Below are 20877 nucleotides of genomic sequence, written 5' to 3' on the forward strand. Positions count from 1 at the left end.
CTAAGTAACTTCACTTTAACGTCCGGCCCATCTGGTAATTCTTTAACTTCGGTAAAGATTTTACTAAAACTTTTTTCGCGTATCTTTGAAAGTCGGCGTGGTATTGAAAATAACCTTAGTCACCAGGTTAGCATTATGAGATGTTTGTAGAAGGGGGCTAACTTCACTTTAACGTCCAGCCCATCTGGTAATTCTTTAACTTCGGTAAAGATTTTACTAAAACTTTTTTCGCGTATCTTTGAAAGTCGGCGTGGTATTGAAAATAACCTTAGTCACCAGGTTAGCATTATGAGATCTTTGTAGAAGGGGGCTAACTTCACTTTAACGTCCAGCCCATCTGGTAATTCTTTAACTTCGGTAAAGATTTTACTAAAACTTTTTTCGCGTATCTTTGAAAGTCGGCGTGGTATTGAAAATAACCTTAGTCACCAGGTTAGCATTATGAGATCTTTGTAGAAGGGGGCTAACTTCACTTTAACGTCCAGCCCATCTGGTAATTCTTTAACTTCGGTAAAGATTTTACTAAAACTTTTTTCGCGTATCTTTGAAAATCGGCGTGGTATTGAAAATAACCTTAGTCACCAGGTTAGCATTATGAGATGTTTGTAGAAGGGGGCTTCTAAGTCTAAATTCTAAAACAAAGAACATTTTTCTCGTGGCAAGCGGGATATGTGTTTAACCATCATGGATCCGCCCTTACCACACAATTGTCTACACGGGTTTAATAGTTGAAATGTGTAGTATGAGATAATACAAAATGACTCATCTAGGGGTTCATTAATTTTTTAGTGGAAATATGTTTAAATAAACAATAAAAACGCCAAACGTATGATTTTGCTTATAACTTAAAAACTTGTCTATTTAGATATTTGACGTCAACAGAGAACTTTTCAGAAAAAAAAAGATACACAAAATGAGATATGTTAAATTAAAATCGGATGACAAACAAAAAAGTTATTGCAAAATGAACAACAAAATCGCTGTCTTTGAATATTGTTAATAACTGCTTTTTTCTGTATTAAAATTTACTTAAATGTACCTGAACTTGATGGCTCTATCGTGTTTAAATTGCAAAAACTGGACTAGATCGGTTAAATGAACAAATCCCTCACCACATTTATTTATAAGCAATGGCATTGTCTTAGCTAATACTTGATCAACAAGATTGCGTTTATCATTGTTCATAAGAGGAGAGGACAACGTTTCAGAATATTTCAGAATATTTCAGGCGGTCTGTAAGCTGTGATATTTGTTCGAAGTGACTGCCCTCTTTAGGTGAGGGTACTCCTCACTGTACGTGCGATCACGTTTTTGTAATTTCAAAGAAACTTTTATGTTTGTGTTTAATATTTGGGTAAGTTCAAGGTATATCATTAAAGCAATATTGCTTGGTTAGGAAGCCATAGGCATTTTTAATTTGTATCTTTTAGTAAAATGGATCCTCGTCAAGAACCAAGTGACTATTTGGGAATTCGTGATGAAGCACAGCCTCTAGAAATAAATTGAGAATCTAATAAATGTTCCTCTTACTCAGACAAAGTAGTGAAAAACAAATTGTGAAAACCCGATTTGTAAGAAACACACAAAAATTTTTTGTGTAGATCCTGTTGGGAAATAAAGAAGGAAGAATCTGTGTAGATGCGTTCATTATCTTTAGATATACATATTACCTTTAAAACTTTTCATTTGTGTATTTATTATCTTATTTGTTTATTACAATATTATTTACAATATTTTATCACTTTTTTTGTTAAATTAATAATATTTTGGTTTATATATCATCATTGCACTACACTTCATGCGGAGTGATCTGGACCCTTCCGATTTATTTGTCGCGGGGATTAGTCCGCATTAACATTTTAGTTTTACAATTGGTTGTGTGACTTGGCGCCTTCTATGATATTTCTCCATTCTTTCCTGTTTTTGCCTATGTTTTTCCAATCTCTAACTCCCATATTATTGAGGTCGGTTCTAACATCTCGTCTTTGGTCTCCCTCGTAGTCTGCCTGATACTGGTCTCCATTTGGTGATTTTCTTAATAACTGCTTCTAGATTTCTTCTTTCTAGATGTCCAATTGATCTAAGTCTCTGTACCTTGATAAATCTGACGATGTCTTCTCCTTTCAAAAGTTCTCTTACTTCATTCTTCTTCTTCGCGTGCCATATCTTCTGCAATATGGAATAGTTGTCCTGCATTTGATATCTGTGTCCATTCACTAATGTTTTTTAACCAGGAAAGTTGGTTTCTTGGAGAAGACCAAGCAGGGTTCACAGTAGGAAACTCATGCCTAGATCATACTTACACATTAGAACAACTGATAGAGAAGAAAATGGCAAAAGGTAGACCGGTCCATCTGGCCTTTGTTGATCTAAAGAGAGCATATGACTTAATACCTAGAGTCAAATTATGGGAAGCAATGAATGATCTCGGAATCCGACAAACACTAATAAAAGCAGTTAAAGCACTATACAAACAAAACAAAGTAGCTATTAAATGTGGAAATAAAGCCTACAATCCATTTAAGACGACAAAAGGACTTCTACAAGGCTGTGCTACGTCCCCTACTCTGTTTAAAATATTCTTGGAAAAGACACTCAAACCATGGAGGAGAAAGTGCGAAGGAATGGGCATACCAGTAAGAGACGAATACCTATACACCTTAAGTTTTGCCGACGATCAAGTAGTCATCGCACAAGATGAAGAAGATCTCAGCTTTATGCTCAGAAAACTAGAAGAAGAATATAAAAACAACGGAATGGAAATAAACTTAGAGAAAACCGAATACCTAACAACAGAAAACAAGGATATGAGAAACCTAGAGATAGACGAGGGAAGACAAATAAATGGAACAGATAAATTCAAGTATTTAGGAACCATAATATCGAACCAGGGAACAACAGAAGAAGATATAAACAACAGACTGAGACAAACAAGAAACTGTATAAGACAACTAAACTCAGTGTTGTGGGATAAGAACATTACGATAAAGACAAAAAAGAGAATATATAACACCCTGACAAGAAGTATCCTGACATATGGGTCCGAAAACTGGACAATAAACAAGAGAAATAGAGGTAGAATAAGAGCAGTAGAAATGGAGTTCCTGAGGAGAAGCTGTAGACTTACAAAAAGAGACAGAATTGAAAACGCAGAGATTAAGCGGAGAATGGGAGTGCAATCAGACATAATCGACTATATAGAGAAGAAGAGACTATCCTGGTACGGCCACGTCAGAAGAGCGGACAGAGGACGCTGGATAAACAAAATCACAGAATGGAGCCCGATTGGAAGAAGAAAGAGAGGAAGACCCCGAAGGTCATTCAGAGATGAAATCGACGAGGCTATGGAGAAAAGAACCCTGCGAGATGGAGACTGGAATGACAGGGAAAATTGGAGAAAACGGTTGAGTGAAGGAAGACAGTGAAAACTGTGGAAATCCTTAGTAGTAGTAGTAAGTTGGTTTCTTCCTACACCTCTACGGCCCTCTATTTTGCCTTTAAGGATCAGTTCTAATATTTTATATCGACTTCCCCTTACTATATGTCCTAGATAAGACATTTTTCGATGTTTAACAGTCTTTTAGCAGTTCTCTATCTTTGTTGACGCTCCTTAGTACTTCTTCAATAGTTTTCCTTGCTGTCCAAGGTATCTTTAGCATTCCTCTATGGACCCACATTTTCAATGCTTCAATTTTGTTCATGATCGATACTTTTAGCGTCCACGGTTCTGCAATATACAAAAGTACGGACCAAACATAGCACTTAACCATTCTTTGTCTTAGATCTAAACTGAGATGATTATTGCAAAGAGATGACTTCATTGTCATAAAAGTAGTTTTAGTCATTGCTATTATACGTTTTATTTGTATGTCTAGATCTAGTTGGATCTTACTTCATTAGTTTTCCAAATTTATTATTACCTAAGTTTAGTAGGCCTGCTATTCTCCGAATGATTTTTCTCTTTCTTCTTCTTCTTCTTAGCCTTCTGTCGTCCATGTTTGGACATAGGCCTCTCCCAACTCCTTCCATCGGTCTCTATCCTGATCAACATATTTCCAATTTCTTCCGGCTATTCTTTTAATATCATCAACCCATCTCATCTGTGGTCTTCCTCTTGGTCGTTTACTTTCATAAGGTCTCCAATGCTGTATTGTAGTATTCCAACGTTGGTCTTTTTGTCTAGCAGTATGGCCAGCGAAGCTCCATTTAATTTTGGCAATTTTTGTTGCTATGTCCTCGACTTTTGTTTTGGATCTTACCAAGTCGTTCCTCTTTTTATGTGACAATCGTATACCTAACATTGCTCTTTCCATTGTTCTTTTTGTTGTGGCTAGTTTATTCATGTTTGCCTTGGTTAGGGTCCAGGTTTGGACATCCATATGTCATGATAGGAAGGATGCATTGGTTGAACACTTTGCTCCTCAAGTATTGGGGTATTTTGCGGTTCTTAAGTATCCAACTAAGTTTTCCAAATCCCGCCCATGCTAGTCTTGCTCTTCTAGTAATTTGGTTCTCTTTGTCAAGTCTCAGGATTTGGCCTAGGTAGATATATTCCTGGATTTGTTCTATCTCACTGCCATTTATAGTTATACGTCTGGGGTCATCTGTGTTTGTCATTATTTTTGATTTTTCTCTTTAAGATCCTCAATATTTCTTCATCTTTCTTCAGGCATATGACTTCAGCACCATATGTGATTACTGGTCTAATTGCTGCTCTGTAAAGTTTCAGTTTAATATTCTGAGTAAACTTCTTATCTTCGAGGAAGTTGTTGTATTTTTCCAGTAAGTTCTATTTACTGTTTTATTCTTTCATTGATTCTTCTTTTATTAGTTAAATTAACGGAAACTCCAAGATGTTTAAAGTGTTCTACCTTTTCGAACTTATATTCCCCGATATTTAAACTTGTCACATTAACTGTACTTTTCCTTAAGCGTATTAGGTATTTTATTTTATTTTGATTTATTGCCAAACCCGTCTTCGATGCTTCATTTCACAACTTCGCAAATTCTTCCTTTAAACTGCTTAGGTTTCTACTAATCAGTTCTATCTCGTCAGCGTACTGTATTAGATTCTCGTTTTATTTTTGGACGCTCTGTTTTATCTCGAATTTCCGAATAGTCCCTTGGTTCTTGACGCGGATCCATTTTACTAAAAGATTCAAATTAAAAATAGCAAGGGCTTCCTAACCAAAAAATAATGTTTTAATGATATACCTTCAACTTACCAAATATTAAACACAAACATAAAATGAAAAAGACAGAAAATATTTGATTTCACGTTCAAATCGTCTATGTATCTATTGATACGTATTTCGCTTTAATAAAGCTCATCAGAATAGTTATTCATAGCCGTTCTTAACGTGAAAAATAAAATTCTCTGTCTTATTAGAAGTAACAATAACATGACTTCGTTATGGACGCAATAGCGACATCTGATAGAAAAATCGGTAAGATATTTGTTTCGAAACTATCTTACCGATTTTACAAACATAAAAGTTTCTTTGAAATTACAAAAACGTGATCGCACGGGTAGAGAAAAGTATCCTCACTTATAGAGGGCTGTCACTTCGATCCAGTATCACTGGGTGACTGCCTGAAATATTCAGAAACGTCATCTCCTCTTATGAACGATGCTAAATGCATTCCTTGGCGGTCAAAGTTATCGTATTAGCTAAGACAATGTCATTACTTTTAAATAAAAATGGTGAGGGATTCGCTCATAGCGCGTATAAAGACAGGATAAGCAACTATTGCCTGTTCCAGCACAAAATTTTGCTCAGTACTTTCAAAGGACCTCTTTCAGTTTGGGAGAGGCTTGGAGCCTTATCATTACATTTTAAATTGTCTGATGACCTAAGAAACATGTCCTTTGCCGAGTAGATATATGATCAGATAGCAATGTCGTTCTACGAATAGCCAAATTAAATCTAAAAATACAAATCTCTCCTTTCCGGCTGAGCTTTAAATATCCCTTTCGTTGTCGTTTTATGGTTTATAAACCCTGTCAGAGGTCACGGCAAGGTCACTAAATCCGATCATTTATTCATAAACAATCAAGTCGAATTGGTAGAAACTATTAATTAGGACAGAATAAACAAGAGTATAATCAAGTTGGTATATTATAGGAACGGTAATGAATAATATATTCACGGTAATATCGATAATAATTGTGATGTAGGGCAAGAATTCTAAATTACATGGGCGGGAACTGATATCTGTCTCTAATATCGAAGTAATTTTCTGAGTTATATCCATAAAATAAAATAAAATATCCAAGTAATGAATATTCTGTTACACGGTGGTATCTTCGAGTAAAAATAACGTCTGCTATTAGGTTCATGGTTTTACAAATACAATTAAACTCACATAACTCGAAGGTCTGTAATTTGTATTTTCCATATTTCGAATATTTCACTTTCCGTTAATCTATAGTATAATTTGAGATGCATAAATAATTTGAATTCTCCGATGTCTCTAGTTCGAAATATTTTTGTGTAATACGTTTTATGACTAATTGCAACAAGTCAAAGGGAAGATGATAATAGAGAGTTATCAAGTAAAATTTTATCCTTCCGTTATTTTGACAAGTAAACGCTATTTTTGTATGGTATAAGTTTTAACGGATATGTAATTTTAGATTTATCAAATGGTCGAATTGGTGCTTCACGTTAATAATAATAATAATAATAATAATAAATGTCTTTATTAACAACAAATTAAATTTACTTTACAGTGAAATATAATATCAGTAGGGCGAGATTCAGTTTGTGTACCACTGTGCAACAGCGGCACACAACTGCTCTTCCACCTAACCCCCCGAAAATAGGATAGATAGACTATATCTAAATAATGAAATTGTATTTACAATAAAACATAAAAATATTAAGTACATATTAAATTTATAAATTATAAACTATTTATCTTATTTTATTTCTTAAATTTTTAAATTACTGTTCAGCTAACAACTGCTCATAAATTAATCTCTTGAACTTGACTCTAGACAGATTTTTAATATTGTAGGACAAACTGTTAATATTGCAAGCAATTGAATATGAAAATGAACGTTTAAAAAAGGATGTTGTATGTTTAGGTAAAGTGAGGGTATTCTTGTGTCTAAGATTAAGATTATGAACGTCCGTCCTATAAGTTATTCGATTGTACAGGTATGGTGGAACTCTCTCTTGAATGATTTTATGGTAAAAACGTAAAGCATGGAGTTTCCGACGATTTTTCATATTTAGCCACTTGACTACAGTGAAAACATGACTTATCCTTTGGAATTTCCTGATGCCAAAAATCAAACGCAAACAAGAATTTTGCAATTTCTGTATTCTCCATGAATCAAATTCGGTGAGACACGCATTGTAAAGCACGTCACAATAATTTAATTTTGATAATACCAGAGCATTACATAATAATGACTTTGTGGCCCTACTTAATAAATTGCGGCTTTGATACAGTAATTTTAAAACGGCGTAAGCACGTTGTAAACAAATACTTACATGATATGTAAACCTTAAATCTTCGTCGAACCAAACCCCAAGGCTTTTAATCTTTTTGCTAAAAATTAAATTATCATTTCCTAAGATAATTCGATTGGCATAATTCTCAAAAAATATTTTCCTATGGAGATTCCTCCCAAAAATGATACCCTGAGTTTTTGATGTATTCAATTTTAAACAATGATTTTGAGAAAAAATCTGCAGCTGAAGAAGGTCATGATTTATTGCATTTACCGCTTGATCACACTCATTTGGATAAAATGACATATATAGTTGGGTATCCTCTGCATAATAATGTTGTGAACAGGACAAAAACACAGAAGGAAAATTAGATGTGTATATAGAGAATAAAATTGGACCTAATATAGATCCTTGAGGCACACCAGTATTAAGATCTAGAAATGAAGAAATATTTTGATTAAGTTTTACTGCTTGACATCTATTAGAAAGATAGGATTTCATTAGATCAACTGCTCTCGCTTCTAGACCAATATATTTTAAAATAGAGAATAACAAATTATGGTTAATTGTATCAAAAGCTTTTGAGTAGTCTAGAAGAATTAGAATTGATATTTTGTTTTGGTCATAGGCTCTAAAAATATCATCTGTAATATTTAATAAAGCAGAAAGACAGCTATATCTGGACCTAAAACCGGACTGCATCATAGGGATTATGTTGTTATTTTTTAAATGCGTTTGTAACTGAATATCAATCACCTTTTCCAAAATTTTAGATAATGTAGGCAGTACACTTACTGGTCTTAATTCATTCATGCTTTCTGTATTTTTAGTCTTCGGTAACGGAATAACATGTGCCCGTTTCCATTTAGTGGGAAAAATTGAATTTGTTAAGTAAAAGTTAATGATATGTGTGATATACGGTAGAAGAAAGGGAATACACAGTTGAAGCGTTAATATGTTAATACCATCATCACCAATAGCTTTACTTTTAATATTATTAATAATATGTAAAATATTAATTTCAGATACTGTTTTAAAGGTAAGAGAAGAACTGAGGGAATACTTAAAGTTATTTTCATAGAATATTTGTGTATCAATGTCTGCTTTCATGTTTGGTATGACTTCAATAAAGTGTTTATTTATCTCATTTGCATTCCACACGTTTTTAATTTCAAAGTTATTTTTGATTTTGCAATTATTTACCAAATATTTTAAGTTATTCCACATATCTTTAGAAGATTGATCATGTATGTTTTTAAAATATGATTTTTTCTCCCTTATAGTCATGGCTGTTACTAAGTTACGCAATACTTTGTAGTCATTCCATTGATTTATATTTCTAGTTAACTTGTAAGCAGTAAGTGCTTTATCCCTATCTAACATTAATTGCCTGATGGTATTAGTTAACCATGGAGCATATTTCTTTGAGATTCTAAAAGTCTGATATGGAACATGTATGTCAAATAAAGTAATGGTATTATTAGAAAGAAAATCGACTTTACTGTCTATATCTGGCAATTCATATATTCCATGGTATAGATTCCAGATCAGATTTAAATTGACTGTAATTTAAATTTTTGAAATTCCGAGTAGTAATAAATTTATTTGTATTAGATTTGATATCACAACCAAATTTTAAAACAACCAATTCATGATCGCTTAAGTATAATAATAGTTGGCAGCTGTCAGTCAAATGTCGTATGTGACAGCAAAATAATTAATTTTTTTTTGTTTTCTTTCACCCAAGGTATATATTTTGTCTGGTTTTGTACATTTTGGGTTTCAAATTTTTTCTACAGAAATATGGAAGACATTTTAGAACAAGCGATAGTAGTTCAAGCAAATGACGAAGTTATAGAAGATTTAATACTAAATCATACTTTTAACAGTATTTTCGGTTTGAAAAACAGTACATTCCAGGGGTCGTATTTTCGAATTCAATCGAATATTTTCGTATACGAGTTAACTCGAAAGAAAAATTTCGTATACGAATTTGAATCTGTATTTTTGAACGTCCTTCGAAATTTTATACGTATACTAAAAGAATTTGCACCGGCAACACTGCAAATTCGAACAACCAAAACTTAAATAATAAAAAAAGAAGAATAATTGGCAGTTTTACTTAACCTAGTTTATAGTGAATTTGTTATCTAAAACAAGAAGTAAAAAAGGGCATGAAATATGGTGGTTCAGTGTCGGCCGAACAAAAAAAAGGCCATTCTATCAACTCCCTTGTGAGGGGCCTTGTTAATCTGTACAATTTTTGAAATTGTACATCCGAATAGTCCTTTAGATGGTTAAGAATGGGTTGGTAAACTTGCCTCTTCGTTCCGCTAATATTATCGCCTCGGCAAGGGCGTTAACTATTTCTTTCTATTAATTTTTTTTATATGTTTCAAATAAAAGACTCTATACCATCAGAAGATCAAAAATTATCGCTATTTTAAAATACCATAAATTTTATAAAAGTTTTTTTTACGTCAAAGGATAATTATTAATATTGCTTAATAAATTTAAAAAGTTTCTTTTTATAATATTCAGAATTTTATTTTTTTTTAGTACAAAAACATATGAACAAAGATTTCAATATTTCCAAATTTTCATAGGAAGTGTAATTATTTAACGAATATCTAAATTTCTTGTTTATGTTGTTTTATCAATGTTATAAAAAACAAACCGATAAATATTTGGTAAATTAAAATTATTTTATATGGTACAATTTTCATTGGGACAGGCTCATGGAATTTATTTGATAAATTTTCATATTATTTCTTTTGATAATAAAAGATATCTGTATTTGTTTATTTACGTTATTTCTATTTATTTCCTTTCCTATTTTATCCCGATAAGGAACAACTAAGAGATACTGGAAGCCACTAGAAAAGATAAGTATAACCAAAGCTGATTAATTTTTTTTTGTATAATAAGGTGTTTGTTGAGATTGTTTTCTGTATGTATGATTTGCGACACTTAGATAATTAATTAAATAATTAATTAAAGTAATTAAATAAATAAAAAGTTAATATAAAAGTAAGAAAAAGCAGATCATAGTAATAATATATATATATATATATATATATATATATATATATATATACATATATATATATATATATATATATATATATATATATATATATATATATATATATATATATACAGGTTGAACGAATTTAAAACGGAACATACGAAATCAATGTATTTCGGCTCAACTCCGCTCTAGGTGGTTGGCCAACAAAAGGTTGTCAAATAATTATATTATAAAAATCCAATACTTCAGAGGGCTGCTGGATTCTGAACTCATTCAAGAACAAGTCAAAACTCCACCCAAACAGGTTGCCTAGAATCACTGTGAAAACTAGACTACACAAGCAGTTATTATGCTGTCAAACCACCTATCGCTTAGTTATAGTCCAAGAGATAGAGCCGAAATTTTGAACTGATCAGTAATATGACATTTCTCTATTGGAATATATTCATTGTGACTGGGTTAAGACTTTGCCTTACAGGCGGACGCCGCTCGTGGTACAGGGGGTGGCTATACAGGGATGAAGTTGTCATTTTTTTCGGAAAAATTAACGATCGATAATATGGCTGAAAATTTGCCCAGAGTAAGATCTTGGTATAACTAGACGAAATCCCAAAGGACGGACGCGAGAGTGGATACATAAGGGGTGGCGGACAGCTGGGTTGGTACAGAGAGCCATTAAACGGGGTCAAATGTACCACTTGCCTGCACATTTTAGGTCTCGGTAACAGTTTTCAAACTGATTTTATTATGATATTTTTATACCGATTGATTTAAAAATTTGTATGCTCACTTCTGTTACTATTCTGAAAAGCGTCAAGTAGAGTTTTCCTCAAAATTTTCCGTAAATGAAAATTTTCGTAATTTTTTGAGGTAAAATCTAATTTGTAGAATCCTTTCGATTTTCTGTAAGTTATACCATGATTTTGTTCCAAAAATTTTCAAACGATTTTTCCAATAAGAAAAAAAAATTTAGAAAAACTTTTCTAAAACATTTGATAAAACTCTACGTCATCGTATGAATCTTTTATAGAATATTTTGTAGTTTTAAAATGATATTATGATAATGTTTTTTTTTCAAACTAAAGTCATATTTACTTTACAAATCACATTTTTTTCTTAAATATAAATACTTTACGAATTAATTTTTAATTGAATAAATGTTTGATATTTAATATTTTATTAAATTAAAGTAATTTTATAATGTTAACTATTAAATATTTTTGGTATAACAAATAGTAATTTTACTTATTTTTTATTACAATAAAAAGGTATTTAAATTTATATTGCATAAATAATAGTTGTTCAGATATAAGAAAAATTTGATTTATTATTACATTAATAATCAAATACAAAATATATTATTTCTATTTATCAATAGGTAAAATTCAATTTGTAGAATTTCTTTAACATTTTACAAATAATTATTAATAAAAATCAATTTAATAGTGGAATTATCAATTTTTTAAGTTTTGAAATTTACTTTGTAGATATTTTCAATATTTTTTTTAACTTTCAAATTGATTGAATTTTTTTTTCATTAGTTAATTATAATTTTACAAATTCTGTTTGGACATTAATTTTGTATCATTATTATTTTAAAATATTAAAATAATAATGATGCGCGTTCCATTTAGATCAGTAATTCTAGACGCATGCGCTAAATGTAATAAGTATCAAGATGCTTTTATCCAACTTGATGAAACTGACTTCGATTGTAATGAAGTTTTTGAAACCTTAGAAACTTTCATATGTCACTTATATGGAACAGGACTGACGAGAACGATTCCAAAAAGAAAAGTAAACGATGTCAGATTTTCACTATTTAACCGGCAGTATAAGTTGCATGATGTGAACGAGCCTTTAAAAAAAAACTAAAAAATTTCGATGCTTCAAGCTTACCACCATGTCAAGATGAATTACACCAACATCTACTCCGAGCTCATTATATTTCAAATATTTGGACAAATGCTCATAAAAAAGTACCAACAGAATTGATTGTTGAAGAACATGGTTGGGAGTTTGAAGATGAAACATATAAATTCAAATGGTTTAGTGGACCTCAGATGCCAGAATCAGTTCGAGAAGTAGTGATTGAAAATGAAGCAGATAATGAACGTGATATTATTGAAAGTGAAAGTGACGAAGATGATGAATGTGATGACATCAATGAGAGTGAGAAAAATGACGAAATTTTTAAAGTTTTTCTAAATTTTTTTTTCTTATCGGAAAAATCGTTTGAAAATTTTTGTAAAAAAATCATGGTATAACTAACAGAAAATCGAAAGGATTCTACAAATTAGATTTTACCTCAAAAAATTACGAAAATTTTCATTTACGGAAAATTTTGAGGAAAACTCTACTTGACGCTTTTCAGAATAGTAACAGAAGTGAGCATACAAATTTTCAAATCAATCGGTATAAAAATATTATAATAAAATCAGTTTGAAAATTGTTACCGAGACCTAAAATGCGCAGGCAAGTGGTACATTTGATCCCGTTTTATGGCTCTCTGTACCAACCCAGCTGTCCGCCCTTTTGGATTTAAAGTTTTTAGGGGCTAAATAATGAGCCATGAAAATGGCGGACATATTACTTATCGTTAATTTTTTCCCAATAATTTTTCCCAAAAAATTGCAATTTCACCCCTGTCCGCCACCCCTTATGTATCCACTCTCGCGACCGCCCTTTGGGATTTCGTCTAGTTATACCAAGATCTTACTCTGGGCAAATTTTCAGCCATGTTATCGATCGTTAATTTTTCCGAAAAAAAATGACAACTTCATCCCTGTATAGCCACCCCCTGTACCACGAGTGGCGTCCGCCTGTAAGGCAAAGTCTTAACCCAGTTAAAATGAATATATTCCAATAGAGAAATGTCATATTACTGATCAGTTCAAAATTTCGGCTCTATCTCTCCGACTATTAGGCAAGCTCCTCTTTCCGTTAAAGGAGACAGATAGTTGGACGATATTTTATACAATGTCTATCACCGGGTATGGATTTATTTTTGTCCAAGTTTTATATTGGTCCACTATTTCAAATGTAGTTCAAACAGACATATATTAAATTGTATGTTCCGTTTTAAATTCGTTCAATCTGTATATATATATATATATATATATATATATATATATATATATATATATATATATTCAAAATAGATTTTACACTTTATACATATTTTATTATATTTCTGATAGGTTAACACCCTTTGAGAGACACAAAACCTTCTAGGCTGACACTAACACGCCCCAACCAAAAAGGAGAATAGGTGAATATTAGTAATTCTAAATATTATAGAAAACGAATAAATCGATAAACCTTTTTAATGAATAATTGATGAAACACGTAGTAGCATAAGTTTCTAACCTGTTCAATTCATTTTATTGATGCTTTTAAATTTAATATTCTTTATTAACCTTTCAAGGTAGAAATAAGTAGGTTAGTTTAGATTATAATTTACGTAATAAACTGTTTTTTGTCCCAGATGTGGACAATGCGATGGAACGGACAATGTGAAGAAGCGATGACGTCGAAGAAAAATCAATTACGATGAATAATTAGCAACTTCTAAAACCTGTTTTTTCGTATATAATATAATATACAAGAGAAAATTTTGCCGGTAATATTTTTGACTGGTATGAATGTTTGTTACCTGGCAAGTTTTGCGAATTAAATTTTGACAGTTAAATCACAAGACGTCAGTCGAGTGATTTTATCAAAATTTAATAATAAGGTAAGTAAAAAAAATAATAAGGAAAAACGTGGACAATTGAGGACGCAGCCTCGAAATCTATACCTATTAAGAAATCTTTTACACCTTTTATACAAAGAATTGTGAATGGCTAGCAGTAATGTACTGGGATCCCGAGATCTCCTTTGTGCCCTCATCGAAAGGCGATAAAATTTCAGTAGTCAGATGTAGAGAACAGTAAACCAAAATTATTATACTACTGCTCAACAGAGAGCGCTAAAATAATTCAGGTTCTATTGTCATTGAATATATTATGAGAGTAGAATATAATATGCAATTATTGTATTTAATTAATGATGCAAATTTAATTTACCATTTAAAAATATAATCTTCTAAAATACCCACCAATTTTCCTCTCCTCCCAAACCCAAAAAATTCCCCACCCCAACCATTTCAACTTATAAAAAATGTCCCAGACTCTTTCAAATGGGATTTAAAAAAAAATAATATCAACATAAATATTTTACTTAAAAATAAATTGGATATTGCAACTCATCTTTTATTTTTACTACCATCAAAAAAAATTTATCATGTACATATTACTTTTAACACGTTTGTATACTTATTTATATAACAGATACATTTTAACTCATTTAATACTTCCTGTATGGGTGTATCGTTTTTAAAAGGTAGGGAAATCCTTGGAGATTCGTATTCGTAATCGGTAATTCGATATTCATAGTCAGAACATTATTTTTGGTAATCAGAAAAAGCCATTCTCCCACTTTCAATGTCAAGAGTCAAGTGTGAAAAATAGATGATGTACCAGATCGCTTCTTATGTAAATATTACGACTACAAATACCTTTTCAACGAAATATTATAATAAAAATTAATTGTTTCTGGCTGATGTGAGTTTGCACTTTCAGTTTGTTTCTGTATTTATAAAATAAAATACAATTTGAATTATGGTTTTTATGGAATAATTACTTGTGAATAATAATTATGATTGGTATCCAAAATAATACCTAACCTAATCCTAATCACGGTAAAAACCTAATAACCGGTTTTTACTATAAAAATAAAAAACCGGTTATAACCGGGACAAAAAAACAACCGATAAAACCGGTTATCGCGAAGTAAAAAACCGGTTTTCGGTTAAAACCGGTAGGTTTTTTCCATCCCTACTAGAAGAGTCTCAAGGCGACAGTACACAAAATACGAACGAGATCCGAGATCCAGCGAGTGCGACGCGAAACATAATATTATATACATTAGCGGGACGGACGCCAACCGTCTTATATTCATGTATTTATATCTTATTGTGTTAATTCAAATAAAGTATTTTTTCACACGGAGTTTGACTATTTACCAGCGGCACATTCAAAGTGCAAATCAAGTTACAATCACCTACACTATTGAAACATTTCCGCTAATGCCAAACGCCCTTTAAAACGTAAACAAAAAAAAACAGTTGAAAAATGTTTTTTAATAAAATCTACAAAAAAAATGACTGGTAAGAATATAATTAACCGGTAAAGGGATATTGTCGATAAAAACGTGAAACCCCCATTTTTGCATACCTGAATGTAAACGAACCACGGAGAACAAATTCTGAAAGAAAGAAAAACTACTACAAAAACTTCGTATTTTTGTTGACCAATCGGTCATAAATCTATTTCAAAGCCGGAAATACTACTCTTTTACAGAAAAAGTAAGCCAGATCTATAATCTGCATGCCACATTCCCATTTGTTCATAGCCAAAAATTACTTTTGACTAAAAGCCGTATTAATTTAAATTTCGTGAATGAGACTAGAGATCTGGAAAAGATAAATGTGTCTGGAAAAAGAGGTGGGCCGAATCGTTCTTTTTAATGTGTCTATTACTTTATTTGGAACGCATTGCTGAGTTTGTTCGGCGGTAACTTTATAAATTCTGTTTAAAACTTATTTTATCACCGACCACAGCCAGAGCTTGGCAGCAATCCCTAACCTATTAAGTGTTTTATATAATAACTTTGCAATACAATAAAGTATATAAGGTAATTGGGAATTATGCCATAATATGGTTAGAATGGTAAACGACAAAAAAATGTTTTATAGAAAATAATTATTCTTCTAGGAAATATTAAACAATTATGACAACAAATAATATCAGTAATAATTTTAAACAATAATACTAGTGGCCTTGATCAGTGGCTCACCTAGAATTTTCCTGGTGGTAGGGTTGGTTGGGCAACGAATTTTTTTATGCTACATCCATTTTGGGTCCTTAAAATTTGGGTTTCAGTTTAATTTAAAATACTAAAGATATCAGTACCAAAGATTCAGTTATCTGTTATCCTACCTACCAACTAAAACCACCCTCTCCTACGTGTGCGCAGTTCACCTGGCATGTACCGTACTCCGAAAGTGGGATGGCCGCTGTAAGGGTGACGACATTTTTGAGACACTCCCTTCTCTTATCTAGATCTTATCTCTGTCGGTCCGGTTGGTGTTTCTCTTCTTTCTTTTTAATTGCTGTGCGGATGTAATTGTGAACACCATTCCATTCCACAAGCGTCTATTCATACCTTGTTACAATTCGTCTTCGATGCTCGCGCATCCATGTAATGTCAAATATTTTATATTCATTAGGTTATGCCTGTCAGCTGTCAGAGTCAGAGGTTTGTTGTTCATAGGATTTATTCCATCGAGTTAGAATGAATACTCTATGATTTATTCCTAGATAAGGTTCTGATATATGATTCGTTTATGTGTTTTGTAATTATTGTAATTAAAATTTATTGTTAAAGTTAAATTTTAATAAACAAATTTATTCTTAAAGTAAAGTTAAGAATTTAGTTTAGAATTTTAGTTTATTACATAAAATAAAGCGGTAAGTAGATATACCAGAACAATCACAATTAATTACCTATCATTCTTTTTCCTTTGACTTACAGGCATGGAAAATCAGAAACAGAGGGAAAAATGTGGTGAATGCCATAAAACGTTTTCCGATATTTCTAATTTGAGGCGGCATATAAAAAAAAATCATGAAAATGATCCCAAACTGTTGCAATTAAAATATAAGGCACAACATCTGTATTCCTACACTTGCAATTGTGGTAAAAATTTTTCAAAAAAAAACATGTTTACTCACCATTTAAAATCGCACGCAGAAAGTAAAAATGAAACATTGAAAAAACAGCAAAAATGTCCATTATGTAATTTTAAGTGTTCGTTTGAAAAAGATATTATCATTAATTTTAAGGGTAAACATGACATTGATGTTAAACAGGAAACTTTAAACTTTAACACTTTTGAAGAATTCGAAATATGGAAATATGGTATAGAAAATGAAACTGATTCTAGATTTATTACACTTCGAAGCCGATCTTTATCATCAGGAAAATATATCAAATATGTATGTAACAGGTCTGGGTACTATAGTCCTTCAGTTCAAAATCGTACTCGATATTTGAAAACCCAAGGTACTAATAAAATTAATAGTTTTTGCCCTGCAGCAATGATTCTTCAAATCACTGAAAGCGGAAAATGTACGTGCAAATTTACAAAAAGTCACATAGGACATAGCAATGATTTAGGTCATATATACTTAAGTCCTTTAGAAAGAAAAATGTGTGCTGAAAAAATCGCTTCAAAAGTAGCTTTCAGTGATATTTTGGATCAAGTTCGAGATTCAGTGTGTGATTCAAAATTGGATAGATTACACTTGCTAACAAGGAAGGACTTAAATAATATTGAGAAGTCTTATAATTTATGTTCTGAAGCTGTAAGACATCAAAATGATGCTACAAGTGTAGAGGCATGGGTAAATGAAATGAAGCAAGAAGATAATATGTGTGTACTTTTTTACAAACCTCAGGATACAGTTGTTGAGGAACACTGTGAACTGAAAAAAGATGATTTTATCTTAATTATAATGAACCAGGCTCAGTGTGAGATATTAAAGAAATTTGGTTCTGACTGCATATGCCCTGATAGTACACATGGCATGAATACTTTTGACTTTCAGTTAACCACATTGATGATAATTGATGACATGCGTCAAGGGTTTCCATGTGCTTTTTTAATTTCAAACAGGGTGGACAAGGAAGTATTAAAAGTACTTTTTTCCCATATAAGAATGTATTCTAATGTTATTACTCCACATGTCTTCATGACAGATATTGCAGAGTCTTTTTACAATGCATGGGTTGACATAATGGGAAAACCAGTTATGAGGTAATATTTGAACTTTAATTTATTTTATCTAATAATATGAGTATATTTATTTTTTACAGACTTTATTGTTCCTGGCATATTGACCAAGCATGGCGTAAGAATCTAGTCAAAATTAGAATCAGGGATAAACAGGTATGCTTATCAAGTTACGGTTTATGTACAAAAATTAAAATTATTATGTATATGTATTTTTTAGATTGAAGTCTATAAGTTTTTAAGGACCATTATGGAGGAAAGAGATGTAACTGCATTTTCTAAAATGATAGATGAATTTTTGTAGTTCATTATTAGGAGATTTAGATACACAAGAATTTGGGGAGTATTTTATAAATTATTATAGAAATAATTGTAAGTCTTGGGCTTATTGCTTTAGATTAAGGTCTGGCATCAACACCAATATGCATCTAGAAAGAATGCATCGTACTTTAAAGCATATATATCTTGATGGGAAGCGTGTAAAAAGGTTGGATAAAGCTGTATGTGCAATAATGAAGTTCATAAGAGATAAGTTATTTGATAGAATAGTTGTTTTAAATAAAGGCAAAATTACAAGCAAATTAAGAGATATTCGCCAAAGGCACAAAACAAGCCTTAATTTAAATCCTGGTAAGAAATTTAATAATAAAATATTTTTAATAATTTCCAGTTTTAAGTTTTTTGTCTTTATACTCCTCTTTGTTGCACATTTATATTTTAAAATATCCATTAGTTAAATCTACATTTGCATGATTTGGATGTTAAAAATAATTTACTGCTGAGGATATGGAAATATGTATTGTCTATCAATTTTTTTTAAACATATTATGGATACATTTTTATTTAATTTAATATTTTTTCAGATACAAAAAACTCACAACCAATCCAGGAAGATAACACAGATTTGGAAATAAAATTTGATGATGAGGCAAAAATGGAAACAGACTTTTTAGCATCCCAAATTACCACAAAAAACAAAACAGACCATGGACATTTTAATGTTACTAAAGAATTAGAGCGAATAAAGCAGCAGTTTCTGGATTCACTCAAAGATATTAAAACGATGGCCCAAGTTGAGGTGGTGAAAAAATGTATTGCACCAATAAAACCCAGACAGCAAGCTTTAGAAGCCTGTTCATCCCAAATTGCATATAAATAAAGTCAAGTCCAGTTAATAAAAAAATATTACCTCAAAGGCAATTTTATGCAAAAAATAAAAAATCAAAGAAATCTAAAAAGCTATGTCTATAGCAAATGCAACTCGATCGACGTTCGAGTTGCATTTTTCCGTACACTAAAGTACACTAAAGTGGTTTTAGTGTCATTGTTAGAAGACTATACATTAAAATTAACATTGCAGTTCTAAAACTGTTTTCTTGTGTCATTACTAAGTTTAATATTATGTTTATTTGGCATTAAGACATTTTATTGTAATGAAAAAATTACATTTTTAACAATTGTTTGACCTTTCGATTTCCACTTCGGCAATCGTTATCAAAAAAAAGATTATTTTAAAAAATTGTACAAAAATGTATAACCGACAAGTTGCTAGCAGGTTATGATATTGTGTTTTTTAAAAATAATGGTTGACTTACATAGCCACGTGTTCGCTGAAGCTAGACCCGACAACGTTGACCACAAACTTGTCAGTGGTACACTGGGAACAACAGGAATACATTAATCAAATGCCCACCGTAGTCCTGCTCCTATTTAACGATTCATTAAGGATCGGCTCAACTCTAATGTGTAGTAACCGATTTAAGTCGATGGACGATAAGTGAAAACGCGAAAGAAGTGCACGATAGCCATACATAATTCATATTATTTCGAATTCGTAGCTTTACTAAAACAGGTTGAATACGAAAAGCGAGTTAATCCGTTTTTTGAACTTAACTCCGGATGGTCGTAAGGTGTATGTGATATTGTAAAGAACAAATATTTTATAACGGTCTCAAAAAGAATCCTAGCACATGAGTAGTCTCAGATATATATATATATATATATATATATATATATATATATATATATATATATGTATATATATATATATATATATATATATATATATATATATATATATACATCCAAAAGAAATATTGTCCAAAAAGAAAAATTCCTTAGTCAAACCAAACCCCTAAATTTATCTACTACAAATAAAAAAACAAAAAATGTACAAGCCAAACCTTTAAAATCCTCACGTCCAATAAATTCTTGGTGAATCATAAGGTTGTATGTACCTTTTTTACAAATTGTGTCAAATCAAATCTAAAACTAAAAAGGAAGTACTTAAAAATCAATTAGTAACAAAACAGTTCCGCCTTCTTTATAAAATTACACTAGTACTACTGGTAAGATTACTGGTATTAGTACCGCCCTAATTTTGATTTCGTGTATTACTACTGAATTAGGAATATAAAACCGATATAAATTTACGATTTTATAATATGCAGCCAATACATTTTCTTATAGGGCGGACTGCAGAGATC

General features: G+C 31.4%; 2 protein-coding genes across 2 annotated transcripts in view; one reads left to right on the top strand and one right to left on the bottom strand.

Annotated features, from left to right (window-relative positions):
* LOC140450461 (uncharacterized) overlaps positions 1 to 20877 on the bottom strand; it is a 117246-nt gene that overhangs the window by 69351 nt on the left and 27018 nt on the right. The gene's annotated exons all lie outside the window — the stretch shown is intronic.
* On the top strand, positions 17319 to 18695 carry LOC140450462 (uncharacterized). Its single transcript, XM_072544106.1, has 3 exons — positions 17319 to 18415; positions 18475 to 18547; positions 18612 to 18695. Exons 1-3 carry the CDS (start codon positions 17319 to 17321, stop codon positions 18693 to 18695), a joined length of 1254 nt encoding a protein of 417 aa, XP_072400207.1.

The sequence above is a fragment of the Diabrotica undecimpunctata genome, chromosome 9 (assembly GCF_040954645.1).
Source record: "Diabrotica undecimpunctata isolate CICGRU chromosome 9, icDiaUnde3, whole genome shotgun sequence".
NCBI classification, from domain to species: Eukaryota; Metazoa; Arthropoda; class Insecta; order Coleoptera; family Chrysomelidae; genus Diabrotica; species Diabrotica undecimpunctata.